The sequence below is a fragment of the Leptidea sinapis genome, chromosome 21, assembly GCF_905404315.1.
Source record: "Leptidea sinapis chromosome 21, ilLepSina1.1, whole genome shotgun sequence".
Taxonomy (NCBI): Eukaryota; Metazoa; Arthropoda; class Insecta; order Lepidoptera; family Pieridae; genus Leptidea; species Leptidea sinapis.
This window is the reverse complement of record NC_066285.1, coordinates 1,399,580-1,420,660: the sequence shown is the minus strand read 5'-3', so window position 1 is coordinate 1,420,660 and position 21,081 is coordinate 1,399,580. Positions and strand designations below refer to the sequence as shown.

Below are 21,081 nucleotides of genomic sequence, written 5' to 3'. Positions count from 1 at the left end.
AAGCGACTTTGTTTTATACTATGTAGTGATATACATAATCCACAAAATACATTGGATTAAGTTATGAATAAAGTCCACTGCATATTCGATATTGCCACGTTTGTCTTTTTGTGTTGTTTGTCCGAACCAATGAGTCCATTCTTCGGAAGCTGTGCATCAAACAGAGACTGTCTACTACCTTACAAGCTCGCATTCTCACTTTCTTCGGGCATGTATCGCGACGTGGAAGCGACTCCATAGAACGCTTAATAGTGCAGGGTAAAGTCGAGGGCACTAGACTACGAGGCAGGTCCCCGATGAGGTGGGCGGACCAAGTGAGGCAAGCTGTCGACGGTACTCTGCATGAATGCACGAGAAGAGCGGCAGTTCGCGACGAGTGGCGTCGCATTGTGAAACAGCCCACTAACCTCGACGTGAAGACCACGACCACTCTGACAAGAGTGTAACGCCGAAGAAGAAGACGTTTGTCTTTGAGATAGGCCTTTAATTTGTCTGACCACTAATCATTCACGCACTCTTTTCATGTAGGAATCACCCACTGCTTTCTCCAGAGATATTTCTGACTAATATTGGCACGTCATTAATAGCCGGCCATTTCAACACATTGTATTGCTAAAGCTTAGAATGATGAGAGCTCTTAATTTCAGAAATGTTCCGACTATCAAACATCGACATTAGCGAATTTTGCGAGACTGGAACCACCGGATACTCAGGTATTGAAACACTTTTATTATTATGTTTTTTCAATCTGTACCCACATATCTACTAATTTATATTGCAGCCATTGGTGCTTTTTTTAATCGACTTACAATACCATTTTGTTGTGCATTATCTGATAAATAAATAAAAATCCAACGGGGAAGAAATCTAAGGACATGCTTTAGGCTCAGAAAAAAATTATATGATTTAAATATTTTAGTGGTAATACTCCCATTATTTAGATGTATAAAAGACCGTAGCCTTGTTTTATTGAAGGCCTTTTCCTTTTCTTAATTGATTTATATTATTTAATATCAACAGGCTACAAAATCTGTTATATCGCTCCTGCGCTACTACAGATGGAATAAGTTCTCCATTTTGTACGAGGAGTCATGGGTGACAGTGGCTCTGACGTTGGAGAATCACGCGAAAAAGAACAACATGACTGTGAACCACCAGCGTCCGGTGATCGACGCGTACAAGTGCTGCGAGGAGAAGATGGCTTGCTGTGCGCCAGGATTCTGGTACCAGTTCATACAGGACACAAAGAATAGGACTAGAAGTGAGTATCCATAGATTATTTCTCAAAAGTGTCGGAACGCCATAACATCCATAATTCTTCATCTAATTTAAAGAATTAAACACCATTTTAAATCTTGTCTTTGCCACTATTGAAGGAAAATTGTAGATGTCCTAAATGATAGGCGATTGTAGAATGTGCGAGCATTAATTGTTCTGTTAGATATTTTCAGTGAGATCATCATAAATTGCCAGAATATTATTCGGCTTGACGGCTTGGTTTCCCCCCTCCCCGTATCCTGTGTAAAGAAGCCTCCCAATGGAACTCCCATGCTGTCTATGCTGCCTATACCTTTAAACTGTGCCCTTTACACCAAATCAGCCCGTGATCATACCTAGAATGTTCACGGACTGTCCAGAAAAAAGTACTAAACTATACGTACTGCTATGATTACGAATACATATTTTTGACTTAGTATGCACGTATGTTTGCTATGTACTATGACGTCACGGCTTTTCATAATAACAATAAATGGAGAGAATAGATTGAAAATATATAATTTGTTGTTCTATTTTGACGGCAAATTTGCTGTCACTTCTTTCCACTTGCTATGAGCCTTACAGACTTGTTTCGCTTCGTCCACTTTCATTATTCCTTTCATACATGCTCTTCGGTTTAGGGTACTCTTGAACTGGCCTTTTTTCAAGACGTCTCTGATTTGGTCTCGAAACGTCCGCCTAGGTCTACCCCTTCCAACACTTTCATTCACACTGGCCGTATACACTTTTTTCGTCGTCAATCGTTCTTCATTCATTCTCTCGACATGGCCAAACCATCTCAGCATACCTTTTTTTGTCACAACATCTTCTTTCAGACCTCAACGTTTCCTAATCTCACTATTTCTTATCCTGTCACTCAGTTAACTCCTATCATACTTCTCAACGCTCTCATCTCAACTGCATTTATTCTGCTTTCATGTTTCTTCTGCCATACCTAACTTCCATGATTTTAATAGTCGTATATAATACGCCGATGTCCGTTCAAGTAGGCGTGTGGACTGTGCGATTTCCTAGCCTGACGTGGTTAAACATTAAAATACTTCAAAACCTACAGCTTGAAAAACGAGTATTGTATACCAATAAACATTTCATTTCATCATTTAATATGGTAAATGATAATACAAATGAGTATAATAAATAAAAAATATAGATAAATAAATAATATTACAATTCGAAAAAACCACTCCTACAATTTTTTGGTTCAGATATATTTGTACTAATTTAGGAAATTCTCATACGATGAATATCTTACATGCAAGGATACAATGAGTAAAAGCTTTGGTAATAAAGACGTTTTGATAGAACCACGGACGAGTCAAAAAGTAAGGACTCCGCGCCGTGATATTAGCAAGTGAAGCACCTTTATGCTAGTGTGTGTGCGGTTACGGGGGATACACAATTTTTTCTCCTTTAAATAATCATATATGGCCACAAATACTTTTATAATATCGTTTTTACACTTTTTCACAACGCACGACGGCATTTTTAAAATATTTTATTTCGACGAAAACTGATCTGTCACAGACGATGGCAAATCTCATAATGGCGGCAGATCGGCGTGTATTAGTGTAAGTGTGTGCGTGGGGCTATGTATTTACACGTTTACCGGCTTGTTTTGGTGCTTCACTGTTATATAAGGTGAAACGGAGTCCTTATTTTTTTACTCGTCCGTGCACAGAACATGTATTAATTTGTTCGTTTTTGTTTTAGTTTACGTATTCTTGGGTACAACTGGCGGCCTGATAGAAATGATGACGGCGATGGAGTCGCTGCAGTTATTTGTGAAAGGAGAATATATGGTTATATTTGTGGATATGATGACTTACTCCACTAAAGAGTCTTTGAAATATTTAATGAGTGAGTATAACTTTAAGTCTTTATATGAATCACTTGATTGAGGAACTGAGCAGCACACACGTTGGATGCCACATAGATGAAACAGAGGCATCTGTGGATGGTTTCCATGCCATAATGCGCAAAAAAGAGGTTTCTATGTTGCAGCGTCTTCGTGTTAGCAGTAACAGCATGCTAAAGATGATTGCTGCCAGAGCTGACTGTTCCTTCCAGAAACACTGGATACAGTTAGCTCTAGGTTTATAAATATAGTTCACTAATAATACTAACGTAGTTCATAAGAAATATTGTTGGTAATACGTTTAATAATATATATGGAGATGTCTCTGAATTAAATAAATAAAATAAATAACTATTTTCGATTAGATAAAGTTTTTTATAGAAATGGAGGTCAGGAAGACAGCTTGGGTGTGAGTTAAATTTTCTGCCCATTGATACAACTTCTTGAGATTTTTCAACCACTACTGATCTATTATCGGTTAGACCCAAATACATAGTATATGCTAAGTTACGGGCAATCTCACCGCCCGATAATTTGTGACCAATTTCGATCTGTCAATGTGAGCCTTACCTAGTTTTTTTTTAATGAAAATAAGGGGCGAGACGAGCAATCGAGACGTTCAGCAGAAAATTGATACGCCCTACCCATTACAATGCAGTGCCGCTCTGGATACTTTGAAAACCCAAAAATTCTGAGAGGCACTACAATTGTGCTCGTCACCTTTAGACATACGATGTTAAGTCTCACTTGCCCAGTAATTTCACTAGCTACGGCGCCCATCAGACCGAAAACACAGTAATGTCTGCACATTATTGCTTCACGGCAGAAATAGGCGCCGCTGTGGTACCCATAATCTAGCCGGCTTCCTGTGCAAAGGAGCCTCCCACTGGTTAGAGTAGCTAGTGGTTTAATATTCAAAATACTAAGGAATTAATGCCGAAACTGGCCAATGCCGACTTGTCAATCAAAACTTACCTTTGTACCTTCAAAAAAGCGCGCACACCTTCCTTAAAGGCCGGCAACGCTCCTGTGATTCCTCTGGTGTTGCAAGAGATTGTGGGCGGCGGTGATCACTTAACAACAGGTAACCCGTACGCTCGTTTGTCCTCATATTCCATCTACTAGGCTCCGTAAAACTGTTAAATCTTTTAAAGTGTATTGTGTTATATTTTATAATAAACTCCCAAATTAAATTAAAATAATACCTATTAAAAAATTTAAATGTATCGTAAAAAATAAATTTACATCGAACGCCTATTATAATGTGAAAGATTATTTGAATGATAAAGATAGTTGTAATTAATGTTCTAAATTTTGTTAATGAATATTGTTATACTCATTTGAATGCTATTGTAACTTTTCTACTTTATCCTGACTTGCACTAAATAACTTATAAAGTTTTACAGTGAATAAAGATTTTTTGACGTTGACTTTGACTATTAAAAAAACAATACGGTACAGTAACAACAGTAACAGTAGGTTCGCTTTCCTTTTCTGTCTCGTTGTATGTCCATTTGGGATGTTTTCTCTCTCTCCTACGCTCTGTTCATCTATACGCTTCTATATTGTAAGCCTATAGTTGGACCATGCATCCATTAATTTCGAAAGAATGTATGCCCTTCACTGTACTTTTATTTGAACAAGTGTTCGCTCAAAAGACGTTATGCGAATACAATTCAATAGAATATTAAGGTTTGAATATAACGAAGTTTTTCAATAATAACTGTAATATATGTATTCCTTCCAAACTGAATATTATTAACTGAAATTAAAAAAAAAATTGAATTAGGCGTTACTTTGCGGAAATCCATAATTATACAAATGATTTAAGTTCTATTCTGTCTGTAAAAATCTAAGAGACTAAGTCTTGAGTCTCGTGCCAGATTTTGGCGAGACAACACGTCCTGAGGATGCCTCGTGTAGAGGCGAAACACGTCTCGAATTGTTTAAAAAACAAATATTGGCGGAATTAACACTAAAGAAAACTTAAATCATTTGTATAACTGAAATAAACTAAATCTCAAATTAACATTGACAATTTCTCGTCTTTTATTATTACCTAGTAGTGGTTTTATCTCAATAAAATGTTTAAGTAGAGATAACAGAGAGAGTTTTCATACTGAAACATGCAGTTCAAGCCTGTCAGCTATTAAGTTAGTCAGCATAGCGACATTCCATTCTGCACGGACGCACGCCAATGAAGGGAATATATTAGTAGGAGTACCTAGGAATCGGGATGTCAATCTACCAGTGGGAGGCTTTGCACAGGAAGCCGGCTAGATTATGGGCACCACAACGGCGCCTATTTCTACCGTGAAGCAATAATGTGCAGACATTACTGTGTTTTCGGTCTGATGGGCGCCGTAGTTAGTGAAATTACTGGGCAAGTGAGACTTAACATCGTATGTCTAAAGGTGACGAGCACAATTGTAGTGCCTCTCAGAATTTTTGGGTTTTTCAAGTATCCAGAGCGGCACTGCATTGTTAACATTACTGTGTTTCGGTATGAAGGGCGCCGTAGCTAGTGAAATTACTGGGCAAATTAGACTTAACATCTTATGTCTCAAGGTGACGTGCGCAATTGTAGTGCCACTCAGAATTTTTGGGTTTTTCAAGAATCCTGAGCGGCACTGCTTTGTAAATGGTAGGGCGCATCAATCATTACCATCAGCTGAACGTCCTACTCGTCTCGTTCCTTATTTTCATTTAAAAAAAAAGGATTTAACCTTGGGCAGCAAGAAGGTAAATAGTAATTATTTTATGAATGAGCGACAAACGAGCGTATACAGGCCACCTAACAGAATGTTATGACCGCGGTCGATACTCTATTGTAACACCAGTGAAATCTGGAAAGCGTTGTCGATCTTATAAGACATCGAATAAACGTACGTATGGATTCAAAAACCAAAAGCAACAAGTCAAGTGCCTTACCTAAGGCTTTTTTAAGCAAGAAAAGGACAAAGGAACGTAGGGTCACCTGATGTTAAGTGATCACCGCCGCCCACACCTTTCAAAACCAGAGGAATCGCGGGAGCTTTGCTGGCCTTTTAAGAAATTGTACGCCCTTTTTTTAATGAACGCTTGTCGTATCGTCCTTTATATTGTATATTTTATGTATGTTTTTTATACACATAACATACATTTTATATTATTTATCTCCCAATGAACTATTAGTTCCTCCTACCACGCTATTCTTAAAAAGGTATCATCCTAAGAAGAGATAAAATCAATTTGTTATGTTTTTAAAGTGATAACCCTTACTTCTAGGATTAATAACAAAGCATACAAGATTTTATAACGATACGTCACTCGAACGGTTAGCTAGTGTTGGGAGAGCACTGACACGGAACGCGAGAGGTTGTGGGTTCGAGTCCTGCATCGTTCAAATACTTTTGATTTCAAATTTTGTTTCTGTATTAATCCTAGGAGTGAAGGCTAGAGCTAGATCTCAAGTCAATTTCCTAATATGCAAATATTGGGGTTGAGCAGGTTATCAACTAAAGTAGATCTTGTAGATGAAGCCACAACCTGAGAGTTGAACAAAGCATACAATATTTTATGACGATACGAACGGTTAGCTCAGTTGGGAGAGCACTCGCATGGAACGCTAGAGGTCGTGGGTTCGAGTCCCGCATCGTTAATAAACTTTTGTTTGTAATATAATGTAGTTGATTTATATAGTATTTGTACGTTTACTTTGTGTTCTATCTGACATTCGGTTGAACATTGCAGAGTTGGAAGACCGCGGTTCGGGATACGTCTGTCCAAACAACACTCCGGAGTTCAGGAAGAGGGCGCAGTCTCTACTAGTCGTTGTGTCATCGGAGCCAGAGAGAAGCTATGAGAATTTTACCAGCAAAGTACAAATGTACAACAACAAGGAACCATTTGGATTCCACTATCCTGCTGTTTTTGAACATAAGTTCAAGAATGTGGTGAGTTAACATATACTAAAATGTCAACGGCTCGATCCTCTGGCGTTGCTTAGGGCTGTCGCTTCATTGTGTGTCTTCTTTATCACGGGGGGTGTTCAGAGGACTGTTTCACATGATTCCTGCCACCAAATTTAACCATCGCACGACACGCCACAAAATAGGATATCATCCGCACCATCTGGATGTGAGGCGTTTCTCCACAGTGCGGTTTTCAAGGAACTTTCTTCCGCGTACAACGAAGCTGTAGAATGAGCTTCCTTGTGTGGTGTATCCGGCACGATATGACATGGGTACCTTAAAAAAAAGCGCGTACATATTCCTTAAGAGCCGGCAACGCTCCTTTGATTACTCTTGTGTCGCAAGAGAATGTGGGCGGCGGTGGTCACTTAACACTAGGTGACCCGTACTCTCGTTTGTCCTCCTTTTCCATCAAAAAATACCGGGTAATGGTATATTGCCGAATGTAAATTAATAATTCGTCTTTTGCAACGCTTAATAACTCGAATTCGAATAAAAAGATTCGACAAAACACACTCGTATCATCATGCATCGACCAATTTCTTGGAGTCTTTGTTATGCGGTTTTATATTGCCTGTAGGTCTGCGAGCCACATTATGAATAATTTAAAGCCAACTAGATTAAAATTTTCATGATTGAATAAGTAATATCAATTAGTTGCGTTGAACCTTTGTAATTCCGTTGCATAAATAAGAAAGTGTAATATCACCGCTCTTCGAGAACACTTCCCTTAAAGCTTCGCCTAGTATCGGAATACTGGGTCTCGAAATCTCGAGCGAATGCCAATTCCGTGGCAAAGCCAAATTGGCTTCGAAGAAACTGAGCGTTATAAATAGAGCACGGCATTACTTCAAGCCGGCCCACATTCTAGCGCTCTACATAGCGCAGGTCCGGCCTCACATGGAGTATTGCTGTCATCTCTGGTCTGGCGCATCCCAGTATCAGCTCGATCCATTTGACCGCGTGCAACGCAGAGCAGCTCGAATTGTCGGGGACCTAGCGCTCTGTGAACGGCTGAATCACTTGGCGTAGCGTAGAGACGTCGCTTCACTGTATGTCTTCTACCCCATTTATCACGGGGAGTGTTCCGAAGAGCTGTTCAACCTGATTCCTGCCGCCGAATTTCATCTTCGCACGACACGCCACAAGTTACGATATCATCCCCACCATCTGGATGTGTGGCGGTCCTCCACAGTGCAGTTTTCAAGGAGCTTTCTTCCTCGTACTACGAAGCTGTGGAATGAGCTTCCTTGTGCGGTGTTTCCGGGACGATATCACATGGGTACCTTCAAGAAAAGCGCGTACACCTTCCTTAAAGGCCGGCAACGCTCTTGTGATTCCTCTAGTGTTTCAAGAGAGTGTGGGCGGCGGTGATCACTTAACACCAGGTGACCCGTACGCTCGTTTGTCCTCCTATTCCATAAAAAAAGAATGAATAAACTTAAAGCAAGAATAACTCTGTAAAGAATAACTTTGAATGTAGGTGAAATGAATAACCCTGAATGTAACTAAGTGTAAGGAATAAATAACTTTGAATATATGTGTAATGAATAACCACGAAATTAAGTGTAAGTAGTTACAAGGCTGCTGCCCTTTTAGGATACAGACGTGCTTGTATGAAGATGCCAGTGTCAAAGCGTCGATAATACCACCGAAAGGTTAATTATGTATTGCAAATTAAACTATTAATATAAGTACCTATGTGCTAGTTATATTTAGAAATAAATTCGCAAGAATCAAATTTAATATTTCGCTTCTGTATGTATTATTACAGTTTCATTAGCGCGGTCCATATACATGCATAGAAAGTAATGAAAATACTGTTTTCACTTCTCATGCTCTGAAATTGCTTATTTGTGCACGATATAGGATGCACAAAATTGATTTTTGTGCACAAGTGCACAAAATTATCTACTCATAAATGTGTCTATATTAAGGCAAAGACATTTTCTTTCTTCAAAGACAGCCATACAGCCAAACACAATAAAAAGTTCAGAGATAGAATTTGTTATTTTATAATATTTACTTTAATTTATTTGCCTCATGTGTGTTTTAAGGCATAAAAATATTAAAATTTAAATTTAAATACAGTAGGTTATTTAATTAATAATAAAAAAAATATATATTACAAAATTAATTTAATAGTAGGCTGTATAGGTCTGGAGCCCAAACCTAATACCAATGTCGCAAGATTAAAAAAAATGCGGCGGGAAACAGGTCTTATTTTTCCGTATGTATATTAATTTCTTCAAATTTGCTAAAATTGCTAAAAATGTCCATGTTATACTACTGAAATGAAAAGCACAGTTTATAACTCGTCCACAAAACCATTTTATCCTCAAGCTAAAACTCTCGGATAAAAAATGGTTCGCTTTGTGCACTCGTTGTAAAATCTACTACTTATTTGTCATTTAGTCACGTACCAAGGAGGTCCAACACCAACACGCACAAGGGTCTTGTTAATAGTACATCTTGAAGTGGGTGGAATAACGATTCCACCACATATGTAGATATCATGTGTTGCATGAAAGCGACTGGGATAACTTCTATTAGGTGAGCCGTACACTCGTCTATCCTCCTACATCATAAAACACATTTATTTTTTCAGTTTGTCTCGATATACGCGGCATATTTGTACGACTCAGTTAAGTTGTACGCGACGGCACTGCACAAGTTGATAGAGGAAGAGACGACATTTAAGAACGAAACTCTTACGTGGGGAAAGCTGAGGAGTATCGCTACGAACGGCTCCAAGATTGTGTCCACTATGATTCGCATCACCCCTTTTAAGAGTAAGTGGTTTTTCATCAATGTTAGTTAGATCATTTTATAGCAATTTTTATATAGATTTTTTTTTAATGAATATAATAATTTTAATTTAAATGAAAATAATTTTAAATAGATATAATTTTTTTAATTTTTTATTATACTGTGCTAGATAGTTTGTGTAAAATATGGGCAGTTATTTATTAATTAGAGTATTGCATATTATGTTGTCATAAGTTATTACTTTTACAAATTTATTAATTATCTTGTTTTAATAAATAGTATTCGTATTTTGTAAACAGTCACAATAAAAAAAATATTTTATTTAACAAAAAACTTAATTTTTCTTGTACCGGCTGTATGTGTGAAATGCTTCTATTATTTTTAAAGTCTTGTTATTATATTATCATTAGTTTCAACATAACGAATATATTTTATCATTTAATTTTAGATCTCAATATTGTTTATTTAAATGTATTAAGTATTAGCAATAATTTACCAGATATTTGCTATGATCCAAGGACATTCGTTGCTTGGTCATGACGTTTTAAATTAAGTTAAAATTTTGGGAAACTGAAAACTTACTGAATTACTCCTTCTTCTTCAAATGCCTCTCGCAACTCATCAAGACTTGCCAGACAAGATAGTATTATATGCGAATCTAACTGCCGTTGAATAGCTCCGCGGCACTTGTGATTCCCTTTGTATACCAATAAATATATTATTTGAACAAACAAATTTGGTCTCTTCACCATTGTTACGTATCACTTCCGGGGGTAATACGTCATAAAAACCGACAAATCACAGCACGCCAATTTATGCGACTAGGGTATAAAAGAGCGGTTTCCGGCTCATTCATCTCATTCTCGTGCCATAAAAATTGGCGACTCAACATCTCCTGAGGATACCTCGTGTAGAGGCGAAACACGTGTCGAATTGATTGAAGACAAATATTAGCCGAATTTACACTCAAGATAACTTAAAGAACTTGTATAATAAATATATTAATTCTTGAATACTTGCAGGTGTGTCTGGTATGTCAATACGTCTGGACGAGCGTGCTGACTCCGAGGGTAACTTCTCCGTGCTCGCATTCAAGCCGGTCAACTCAAGTGAGGCTGTCATCAATTGCAGCCACAGCATGATACCCGTCGGACACTTCCAGCAGTGCGGCAGGGAATTTCCCGTGAGCATTTCTAAATCTATACCTACCGTACCGTAAAGTGTTTAATAAAATAATTTCATCAGGATTAATAATTAATAATGTTATGAGTGGCGGTGAACACCTATTGATAAGAGCTTAAGTCCTGACATAAAACACGGTTCGGCATGCTCATTGAAATGGCATTGCTTACGGGGGCTTTGTGTGCCGGGTTGTCTTCTTCCCTCAAATATGTGCAAAGAGAACGATGGCTGGGTCCATACGTCAACTCGTGAACGGGTGCCGTGGTGCCAGTTCGAGCTGTTATGGAATCATTGTATTTGTTGTATGCAATTACTAATTATGACAGTAATAACGACCATCATATTCATGAAGCATCCTTACACAAACATTGAATTCAAGCTCTAAAGGTTGATGCATCCAATATACATTAATTTATATTTATACAGTTTATTCTTTATTACTTTTTTGAAAAATATTTGATACATAAAACGCTTTTAACTAACACGATTCCTATATTGGATGCAGCACTTTACAAATTGTTTTGTATATTACAGCCATTGTAAAATACTTACTGAGTGGACATTGAGTTTCTTGACTCAACGTCCACACAGTAGTTTCAGTTATATAAAAGAAATATTTATAGTGACGATTCAAAAGCGCTTAGTTTAATCCTAATTGAATAACTTTGACAGTGTGTAATCCTTCATAAAGTCCAGAAGTTATGTTTCTACTGATAAATATACATATCATCAATTCACTGAATCATGGATATTTTTATGTAACTAAGTATGAGAATACCAATGATAATGTAAAAATATGTATTGTTTTGGTTTGCACAGGAGTACAAACTAAATCCACGTCTACCGATAGATTGGCCAGACAGTGTGAAGCCGGAAGATGAGCCATCATGTGGATTCCTTAATGAAAAGTGTCCGAAAGACGATTCTCAAATAACGTCGTTGGTTGTCGCCGGGACGTTAGCTGTCACTCTTTTCTGCGCGCTCGTCGTCACCATCAGCATTTATCGGAAATGGAAGATCGAGCAAGAGATCGAAGGTCTCTTGTGGAAGATTGATCCACATGAAATCGATGGTTATATGAGCAGCGGCCTCGTATGGTCGCCTAGTAAGGTATGTTATAGAAAAACAATTAATGTTACCTCCAAAAAACTACCATTCCGAGCATATGCATTCTAAGAAACTGTTACAGAACATAAGTTACCTTATGCTTCTTGAATTAAAAAGTTTACAAATGAAATATTCCCTGTTACTTAAAATGCTTTGGAAGGCAAAAATAAAACAACTAAAACGTTAAAAATATTTATATTTTATTTTTCAGTTAAGTTTAGCGAGTGGTATGTCATGCGAGAGTAAATGCTGCACCCAGATATTTACCCCGACCGCAAAGTATCGGGGCAACGTCGTCAGATTAAAAGAGCTGAAGTTTTCTAAAAAGAAAGTAAGTAAGACAATCCTTTTCATTTATTTTTGATAGAAATCCGGCTCGAAGGACTATTGACCTTAAAACATACCTAATAAACCTTATTCGGCGTAAAAAACAGAACTAATTGCCTTAATATTTTAACAAATAATACTTATGATGGTTTTTTATATGTTTATTTCTAATTTATATTTTTAGCGTTGTTAAACAGTAGAGTTTAAAAATATAAATTAAACTTGCCTTCACCGTTGTAAGATTTGGTTTAGAACTATGACTTGTCATATTTGCCAGTATTGGCAGATTGAATATTTTTCTTCTTTTAGTTGTTTCAATACAGTAAACGTTTTCAGGATATATCCCGCGAAGTGATGAAGGAGATGCGTCTATTGCGCGAACTACGTCACGACAACCTGAATTCGTTCATTGGCGCGGTGGTCGAGCCGCTGCGGGTGCTTATTATCACCGACTACTGCGCCAAGGGGAGCTTGTATGTAAGTGCAAAATAACACTCATTTTGTATAAATAGACCAGGATCGTCAATTTTTGAAATAAAAAAAAAATAGTAAACCCATTGAAAAGAGAATATAACAGAAATGAAAGGAAAAATAAATTACGGGCGATCTGAGGTCGGCAGGTGGGGTTTAAGGGTAAGAAAACGGTTTATCTCCATTTCCGGCGAAACTACAAAGCCTATGGAAAAAAGGTTAAAAAGCAAAGTTGTAAGTAATAAAAAGATCTACAACTTTTGCTTTCACACTTTTTTCACATAACCTCAAAATTTATGTGAAAAATTCAAATAACCATGTTTCTGGTTTTAGAGGTTATGTATTATTATTACTGTATTTTTTGATTTGAAATATTTATTTAGGGTGACCTTTAATATCGAAAAAGAACCCTAATTTACAATCAACAATTCTCACGTCAAAATATCAGGTTTTTTAAAATAGTCGGCTTATTCATTTAAATTTTACTTTTTTATGGTGTGAAAAAAAATACACATTACTGTGCTAAATGTTCGGAAAATTTCAGCCCAATAACAGGTATTTAATAGAGAATTCAAACCTGTTATTTCGTAGCAGCAAAACATTGGCTTACAATTAATCAAATCTATAAATGAAAACAAAAAGATAATCAACATCGTCTTTATGCAAGGAACGGTAGTCCAAATTTTGAATTGAGTTAACCATGCTATGTGGGGTATCGAATGAAAGGGCTTCATTAGCATTAGCTTAAACATATTTTTTATTATTCCTATGATGTATACTTTACGATTTATGGCAAAGAACTTTCAGCATAGGTACTTTAGATATCTATTTAATAATATGTACCTATAAATATGTACGAAACCCCCGACTCGCGCTTGTGTTTTTTTTTTATTTCAAATTATACCATGTTGAAAACGTTTTTTCTAAATTTATTTTAAATTGCATTAACATAATTATATTGTTGTTTCAGGATATAATAGAGAATGAAGATATAAAGTTAGATAAGATGTTTATATCGTCGTTGGTACATGATCTCATTAAGGTAAGACCATATATCATCAGTCAGAGTAAAATATCATTTATGTAATTCACAATTTAAATTCAAGTCTGAAGTTTTACAATTCAAGTTTTTAAAATAGAAGGGGCAAGTTACTTATTGGCACTGTTTTAAATTAAACATATTTCATAGTCAGCATTTAATTATAATTATAGTTTGTTCGCCATTGAAAATTCTACACCAATAAAAATAATGGCTGCAATTTAAAATGTATTTAGCCCATACCTACAGCCAGACCTGCCACAGACATGTGTGGAATAATCAAAGTTATAAATAATAATTAAACGAAAGTTTACGATGTCAAGATATGATCTGTACAACCTTACGACCGCACAGTATACACGCGTTGGTAGAAACACTTCTTTAGGAAAAGTGTCGATTTTTTATTTTATAAGTTAAATAATTTTGTTATTTACCAGTACCCATATAGATCCCATATCCTATCCTACCTTCATCTCAAATAAGCAGTTCGCGGCAGACCCCATACCGTACTCTAATCACAACTCAAACATCTCATCGTAAATAATAATTACGTTGGGAACTAACGTCCAATCTTATCTAAAACCACTCCGACCTTTGGTCCTTCGAGCTTGTCCATGAACATGACTCAAGAATTCATTTATTTACTTACTCATCACTTCACCTCTTGCCTAATTATCGTGTGCTAATATATAAATGTGTTCCTTTGTCTAAGAGTAGAAACATTGCTGCGAATTATCGGCAATCATTACTTCATTTATTTTTTATAACTTAATATTGATATGAAGCAAGCACGGCGCAATGGCACATGTTAGTATCGCGATTAATGTGTTCTAGTTTTAGAATCTTTATTGGCTTAATCGGTATAATATTTTTGTACAATATTTACTTAAAGTATTTAACTAACTCGCATCAACATTAACAAGAGTTTCCTTATTGAAAAGGATTAACCATTTTTGACGCCACACTAACACATTTTTTTGTCATCACACTTGTGTGTATTAGTGTGCGTTGGTTTTACTTTATCTACGCCAATGATTGCGACTTTCTACGTGTATGTTATTTACTTCAACACCGGTGAAGTGAATTTTTGTATTTTATGGCCACATTGCCCTCTTTGCTTATTTACTCTTGTAAGAGATTGGTATTTGAAAATACAATAACAAACTCCGTTTAACCATTAGATGGTTAATCTATACCTAATTTTATAAATGTGTGAGACTCATCTCTCAATGAAGCTTGGCACATACATAAATTATAAGCTGGATTAACACATAGGATGTGTTTTATTAAAGAATATTTTTTTATTACATCACTACATATATTGTAATTGAAATGATTTGTAAAACTATGAAATGGTAAATGTTGATTTAAAAAAGTGGCAATGAGTTCCTTGCCATTTCTTGTCATTAACGCTCAACCTTTTACGAAGTGGTGTTAAATGTAGATAGAAGAGTAAACTTTTGACATTCATAAGTGTCATTACGTTGACTTACACGAATAAAGTGATTTTGATTTATTCGATTTATAGTATCAAAGCGGATGACGTCGCGGGTAACAGTTAGTTGTAAATATTACTTTTTTATTAATGCTGCGACGTCGAATGTTAATTGTGAATGATACTCAAATGCATAAAATGAAGCCGAAACGTGTAATCGAAGTTTCCATTAGTGAACGATTGATGGTTTGATCCGGAATTATTGTAGTCTAAAATGTTGATGTTGTTTTCAGGGTATGATATTTATACACACCTCACCGTTGATCTTCCATGGTAATCTCAAATCCTCGAATTGTGTTGTGACGTCCAGGTGGATGCTTCAGGTATGCGCGCCTTAGAATTATATTTATATTAAAGTCTAAATATCTGTGTCAAAAAAGGCAGAATTTTTGTATCAACCTACAGAATAATTATGTGGAATTAAATAATTCTTATTTTTCTTTGAATACAGTATTTTTAAACACTGTATTAATATTTGATGTAACTGTGGTTTCTTCTAATACTAATCTTTTACTTAGCTTAACGGGCGTTAAGCTAAGTATAATTGACACTTATATATGTCAGTTTTTAACCGCATTCAAAAAAGGAGGAAGTTCCTAATAGGTCTGTAATTTTTTATGTTTGTTACCTCAGAACTTTCGACTGGGTCAACCGATTTTGATGATTCTTTTTTTTATCATGTACCGTATTTAAAGAAAAATTGAGGTGAAACAAAAAGCAATGTATATTATATACCTATACATTATAATATTTTTGGATATCATTTGTTTACAACAATAATGTCATTTTTTTTCAGGTGACCGATTTTGGTTTGCATGAGTTAAGATATAGTGCCGAGAGTGACTTCATTGGTGAACACCAATACTACAGAGGTATGTCATAGTATTATATCATTATATACAGGATGTCCCAAAGTTATGGGACATGAAGGGAAAGTACCTTAAATATCGTAGATGACCATTCTTTCGATAGGCATCATAAAATAGGCATCATAACTTTGGGAAATCCTGTATAGTTAACGTTTACACATTCACTGATATACCTAGAAAGTTATAATACAGTTGTGCGGTGGCAATCAAGACTTTTTTATGAGAATGAATGACGAGAGAACCAAGAGCCAATATAATGGAGCGCCCAGGATTCTTGAAAAATCTGAGCGCGTTGCGTATGAACTGTTGCGGAATAAGATTTTAAGTCTCATAAGCCCAGTAATTTCACTAGCTACGGCGCCCTTCGAACTGTAACACAAATGGTGATTCACGGCAGAAGAGGCTAAGATGTGGTATCTATTCAGCCGGCATCACGTGTATAGAAAGAAGCCTTCACACAACACTTGCGTGAACGCATTAATGGGTAGACCTGAAAAAGTTACACTGATTAAAAATATCTGTCGTGTGTGATTTAGTACTAGTTTTCTGATCTTATTTGAACAAAATACGGCCCATGTTACTTAGTCATATCATTGTAGGTACTTGTGAAATAATTTTTCAACATTGGTCAAGTAGTTGAATTTTATTTATAATAAAGAAATATTAGTATATTTTCTTTTCTTATATAAATATTATACTATTATCTTAGTATATTTTCCTTTCAATGTTATAAAATTTGTGTAGATAACATTAACTATTAAAGGCATTTGTAAGACAAACAGCACATTCATCCCCAAATCACAGCATATGTGTTTTACGCCAACCGCTAATTAATAAACACAATGAATGTTAGTCGCGTTTAGTATAATGGATTTCGTACGGCTGTACTATTGTGGATTTTTATACACACATATTACGAGTACACAAAAAATTTAAAACTGTTTAAAAGACGCGAGTCTTTAAAAGAAATATTTTTTAAAAACGCATAAAATTTTACACTGTTTACTTGATTATAAGCTAAATGAAACGTCGGCATAAATAAATAATGTTATTTTTTTATTTTGATGAAGTGAAGTATAAACGAACGTAAGTCCTTATGATAAGTGGGCTCATACTGTTCAACAATTCCAGAGGATGGTGTCGGACAATAAGGTGGATGCTCGCCCATTTTTACTCTCGTACCTCGTCGTCTTAACCTCGAAACATCGCGCTTTGATTTATTCCAGTTTGGCAGTGAATGTGTTAAATACTTGGCCACAATATTATTTTTAAGTTTTAAATTTCATTTGTATGGTGTTTTGCAGGCTTATTATGGAAGTCACCGGAACTTTTGCGTCAGTTGGATGACCCAAATGGCACAGTGGGGGGAACGCAGAAGGGAGATGTTTACGCTTTTGGTATTATATTATACGAAATTATAGCTCGCAGAGGACCGTTTGGGTTAACTTCATTGGAACCTAAAGGTAAATTAGTGTACTTCACAGTTAATATTGTGTCACGGTTACTCATTGTTGTTTTTTTTTAAATTGCATTTGCTTTTGAATGGTTTTTTGGTTTAAATGTTTTAATCATGATAAAATTTAAACAAGAAAATATATTAATCAGTTATTGAAAAAATAAACAAAGTGATATTTTTCACATTTAATTTTGCAATTTAGACATTCAGTAGTAACATAGAACACCTAACATAGAGCATGACATCACATTGTGCAAAACAGTAATCATCAAGGCCAACGCCGCGTGAATATTTTTTTTTGCTGCATATTTACTAATTTATGTGCACGATGAAGGTTCAGTTCTTCTCGGTTCAATATATCTTGATATACAAGTTCAGGATTTATCAAATCCAATAGTCACAATTGGCCCAACATAGACAGACGGTTATGATTGGCCGTTTTTTCGCCAAAAACAGTGAATGTTCCTCATCGGATTGAGATTTATTTAAACTTTCTGCTATAATAGCAGCATTAATCTTTATTTTTTTTAAATATGTAGTCGTTTCAGACGTCCAAGGTCTGTTTTCTTGTATCTTGAAATTCAGCACTTGGCATACATAATTGTTTCTAAATAAGACTTAATTCTGAATTAATCAATAGATTGTTTGGCGCCCATTAGAATTTATTTTTAATTGAAAACTAATTCGAAGACTATACAAATACATACTAGATAGACCGATCTTACGTTACAAGACGTTCTGACGCTTGCGCGTTTTATAATATAAGTGTACAATGTTTTTTATTTCATGTATACAATTTGCGTTTAAAATAGACCTGAGAATAATGTTTTAACCACTGTTTAAGATTCAGTCAACTGGTCTATTGTCTTGTCAATAGTATACAAATTTGTAACTAACTGGTGTATTACTGAGCGGACGGACGGGTATAATTGCAATATAAAATAGATACATTTTGTTGGATATCACTACGATCGATATTATTCGACTGGACTTTGTACGTGCATTAGACGAACCTAATGAGTTGTAGAAACCGCTGGTGAACCAAATTATGCAGCAATGCCGGCTTTTGAAGACCTTTATGCTTCTGTTAGGTTCAATTACTCGCAGTTGTCATCAGGCACAATTGACAAAAATGTATCTATTGATGAGCCAAGGTTTTTCAAATTTTATTAATGAGTCAACGAATACTGCGCGGGGCCAGTTTTGGGTCCGGTGTCCGATCGGGAATGGGGCGTGGTAACATTTAATTTATAAAATAATTTTGATTGCATTACAATTTATCTAACCACATTTACAAGAAGAGAACGTCATTTTGAGTCTCTTGCGCCCGTTCTTCTTTGAGGCACATCTTTTACGGTTTGGTGGTACACTTCCAATAAGTGATTACAGTTTCTATTTTTTATATTTCAATTTCGAGTATTTGGAATTACCAAGTCGTGCAATAGACCCCTCTATCAACAGATATATTCAGTACTTTCCTTTTATTCCCATAATTGGATGCTTACCTGATGCTACTTGACATAATATGCTTCCAAATATTTACAAATTTTAATATCGTTAATTAAAAACATTGTGTTACCGTTCAGAGATAGTGGAGCGGGTGAAGCGAGGTCGGACAGAGAACGAAGAGATCTTCCGGCCGGATACCAGCGCGCTGGTGGAGCAGACCGAAGATTATTTGGTGTCGTGTATGGCCGAGTGCTGGGCCGAGGAACCGGCGAGCAGACCAGACTTCCCCACCATAAGGAGCAAGCTGAAGAAGTTGAAGTCGGGAAAGTTAGTGCTGACTTTTAAATATTTTTATCAACTTATTAAACAATACTAATCAATCATTTAATTACTCCCAATATTTTATTATATTGAAGCTGATGATTTGATCCAACTACACATGTAGTGTCACAGTCACGGCTAACCAAGCCATAACCATTGGTACCTAGTACTGTTTGTAAAATATAGTATTCAAATCAAAATCAATTTGTGCATGTAGGTCAAAGATACAACACTTATGAATGTCAAAAGTTTTCTTTACTTGTTATATTTACCGGCACTTCGGAAAAGGTTGAGCTTTAATGAGAAGAAGTGCAGAGAAACTTATTGCCACTCTTTTAAACCAACATTTTCATCTTTTACAAATCATTTGGAATGTCTCGTACTTTTTTTGAAGGTACCCATGTTGTATCCTCCTAGAATCACCGCACAAAGAAGTTGATCCATACTTGGGTTGGTTATTATTAATTAATTATAGACAATAAGTGACAATCTTCGCTAATTCTTCTTAGCGACACTAACAATATTGACACACATTTTACACAAAATACCTTGTTCCAAACTAGGCATAGCCTGTAGGTACTATGGGTGCAGGACAGCGATATATATGATATACAAAACACATTAACATACATATAAGCATTTATGTTCATAATATAAATGTTTGCACTTACCTTGATTCGAAGCTGGGACCTCCAGATTAGTGGGTCACTAATTAGTCACTAACCACTGAGCTATATGGTTGCGCACACAAACAGCTAGTCATTGTTTTAAAGAGTCTAAATAATTAGAATCAATTAAAAATAATCCAAATATCATATTAAATTTCTAATATCTAGTTGACGCGTAAATGTTTTAGGTCCAGAAATATAATGGATCAAATGATGGATATGATGGAGAAGTACGCTAACAATTTAGAAGAACTAGTCAATGAGAGAACGAGGCTGCTGATAGAAGAGAAGCAGAAGACAGAAGACTTGTTGCACCGAATGCTACCAAAGTAAGTCCGAACAATGGTTGTAATATTATCGTATATCACAGCGTTACTCGTACTAAAACCCCTCGATTCATTATAGTGCTTTCAAAATATGATTTAAAATCACATATTGAACATTAAATACTACCATCCATTCGAAATAGTATGCCTCAGACCTGGTAAGAACGGGCGCAAGAAAGCTAGCGGGCTTTTTTTTTCTTAATTTAGTTTCAATACATGTTGTATAGTACAATAAAAGATAATAATAATAAATTTTCTGTGTATACTGTTACTGTTTAAACAAAAGAGAAGACAAATGACAAGATTGGTGTAACTGCTGTGACTATTTGTGATGATGTTGACTACGACGTAAATATACAAGCTGGTTCATATTAGTATGTTGTCGCGTTTCTTACGTACAGATTTCTAATAAGTGCGATAAATACTCTGAATGTTATCAAGCAGTCAATTCAAAGATAATTTAAACCATCTCATTACTTGAAAGCAGAATAGAATTATTTTAATCCTTAATGAACC

At 35.8% G+C, this 21,081-nt stretch overlaps 1 protein-coding gene across 3 annotated transcripts in view; it reads left to right on the top strand.

The window, feature by feature from the left end:
* Positions 1 to 21,081, top strand: part of LOC126970598 (receptor-type guanylate cyclase Gyc76C-like) — a 58,142-nt gene that overhangs the window by 20,473 nt on the left and 16,588 nt on the right. For all 3 annotated transcript variants that reach the window (XM_050816610.1, XM_050816611.1, XM_050816612.1), the window contains exons 4-18: positions 648 to 713; positions 1,021 to 1,261; positions 2,989 to 3,135; positions 6,866 to 7,068; positions 9,695 to 9,878; positions 10,878 to 11,038; positions 11,857 to 12,147; positions 12,356 to 12,475; positions 12,808 to 12,948; positions 13,913 to 13,984; positions 15,710 to 15,799; positions 16,273 to 16,348; positions 17,650 to 17,808; positions 19,388 to 19,577; positions 20,428 to 20,568. In XM_050816610.1, coding sequence (XP_050672567.1) covers positions 648 to 713; positions 1,021 to 1,261; positions 2,989 to 3,135; positions 6,866 to 7,068; positions 9,695 to 9,878; positions 10,878 to 11,038; positions 11,857 to 12,147; positions 12,356 to 12,475; positions 12,808 to 12,948; positions 13,913 to 13,984; positions 15,710 to 15,799; positions 16,273 to 16,348; positions 17,650 to 17,808; positions 19,388 to 19,577; positions 20,428 to 20,568 — 2,282 coding nt within the window. The remainder of the gene's footprint in view (positions 1 to 647; positions 714 to 1,020; positions 1,262 to 2,988; positions 3,136 to 6,865; positions 7,069 to 9,694; positions 9,879 to 10,877; positions 11,039 to 11,856; positions 12,148 to 12,355; positions 12,476 to 12,807; positions 12,949 to 13,912; positions 13,985 to 15,709; positions 15,800 to 16,272; positions 16,349 to 17,649; positions 17,809 to 19,387; positions 19,578 to 20,427; positions 20,569 to 21,081) is intronic.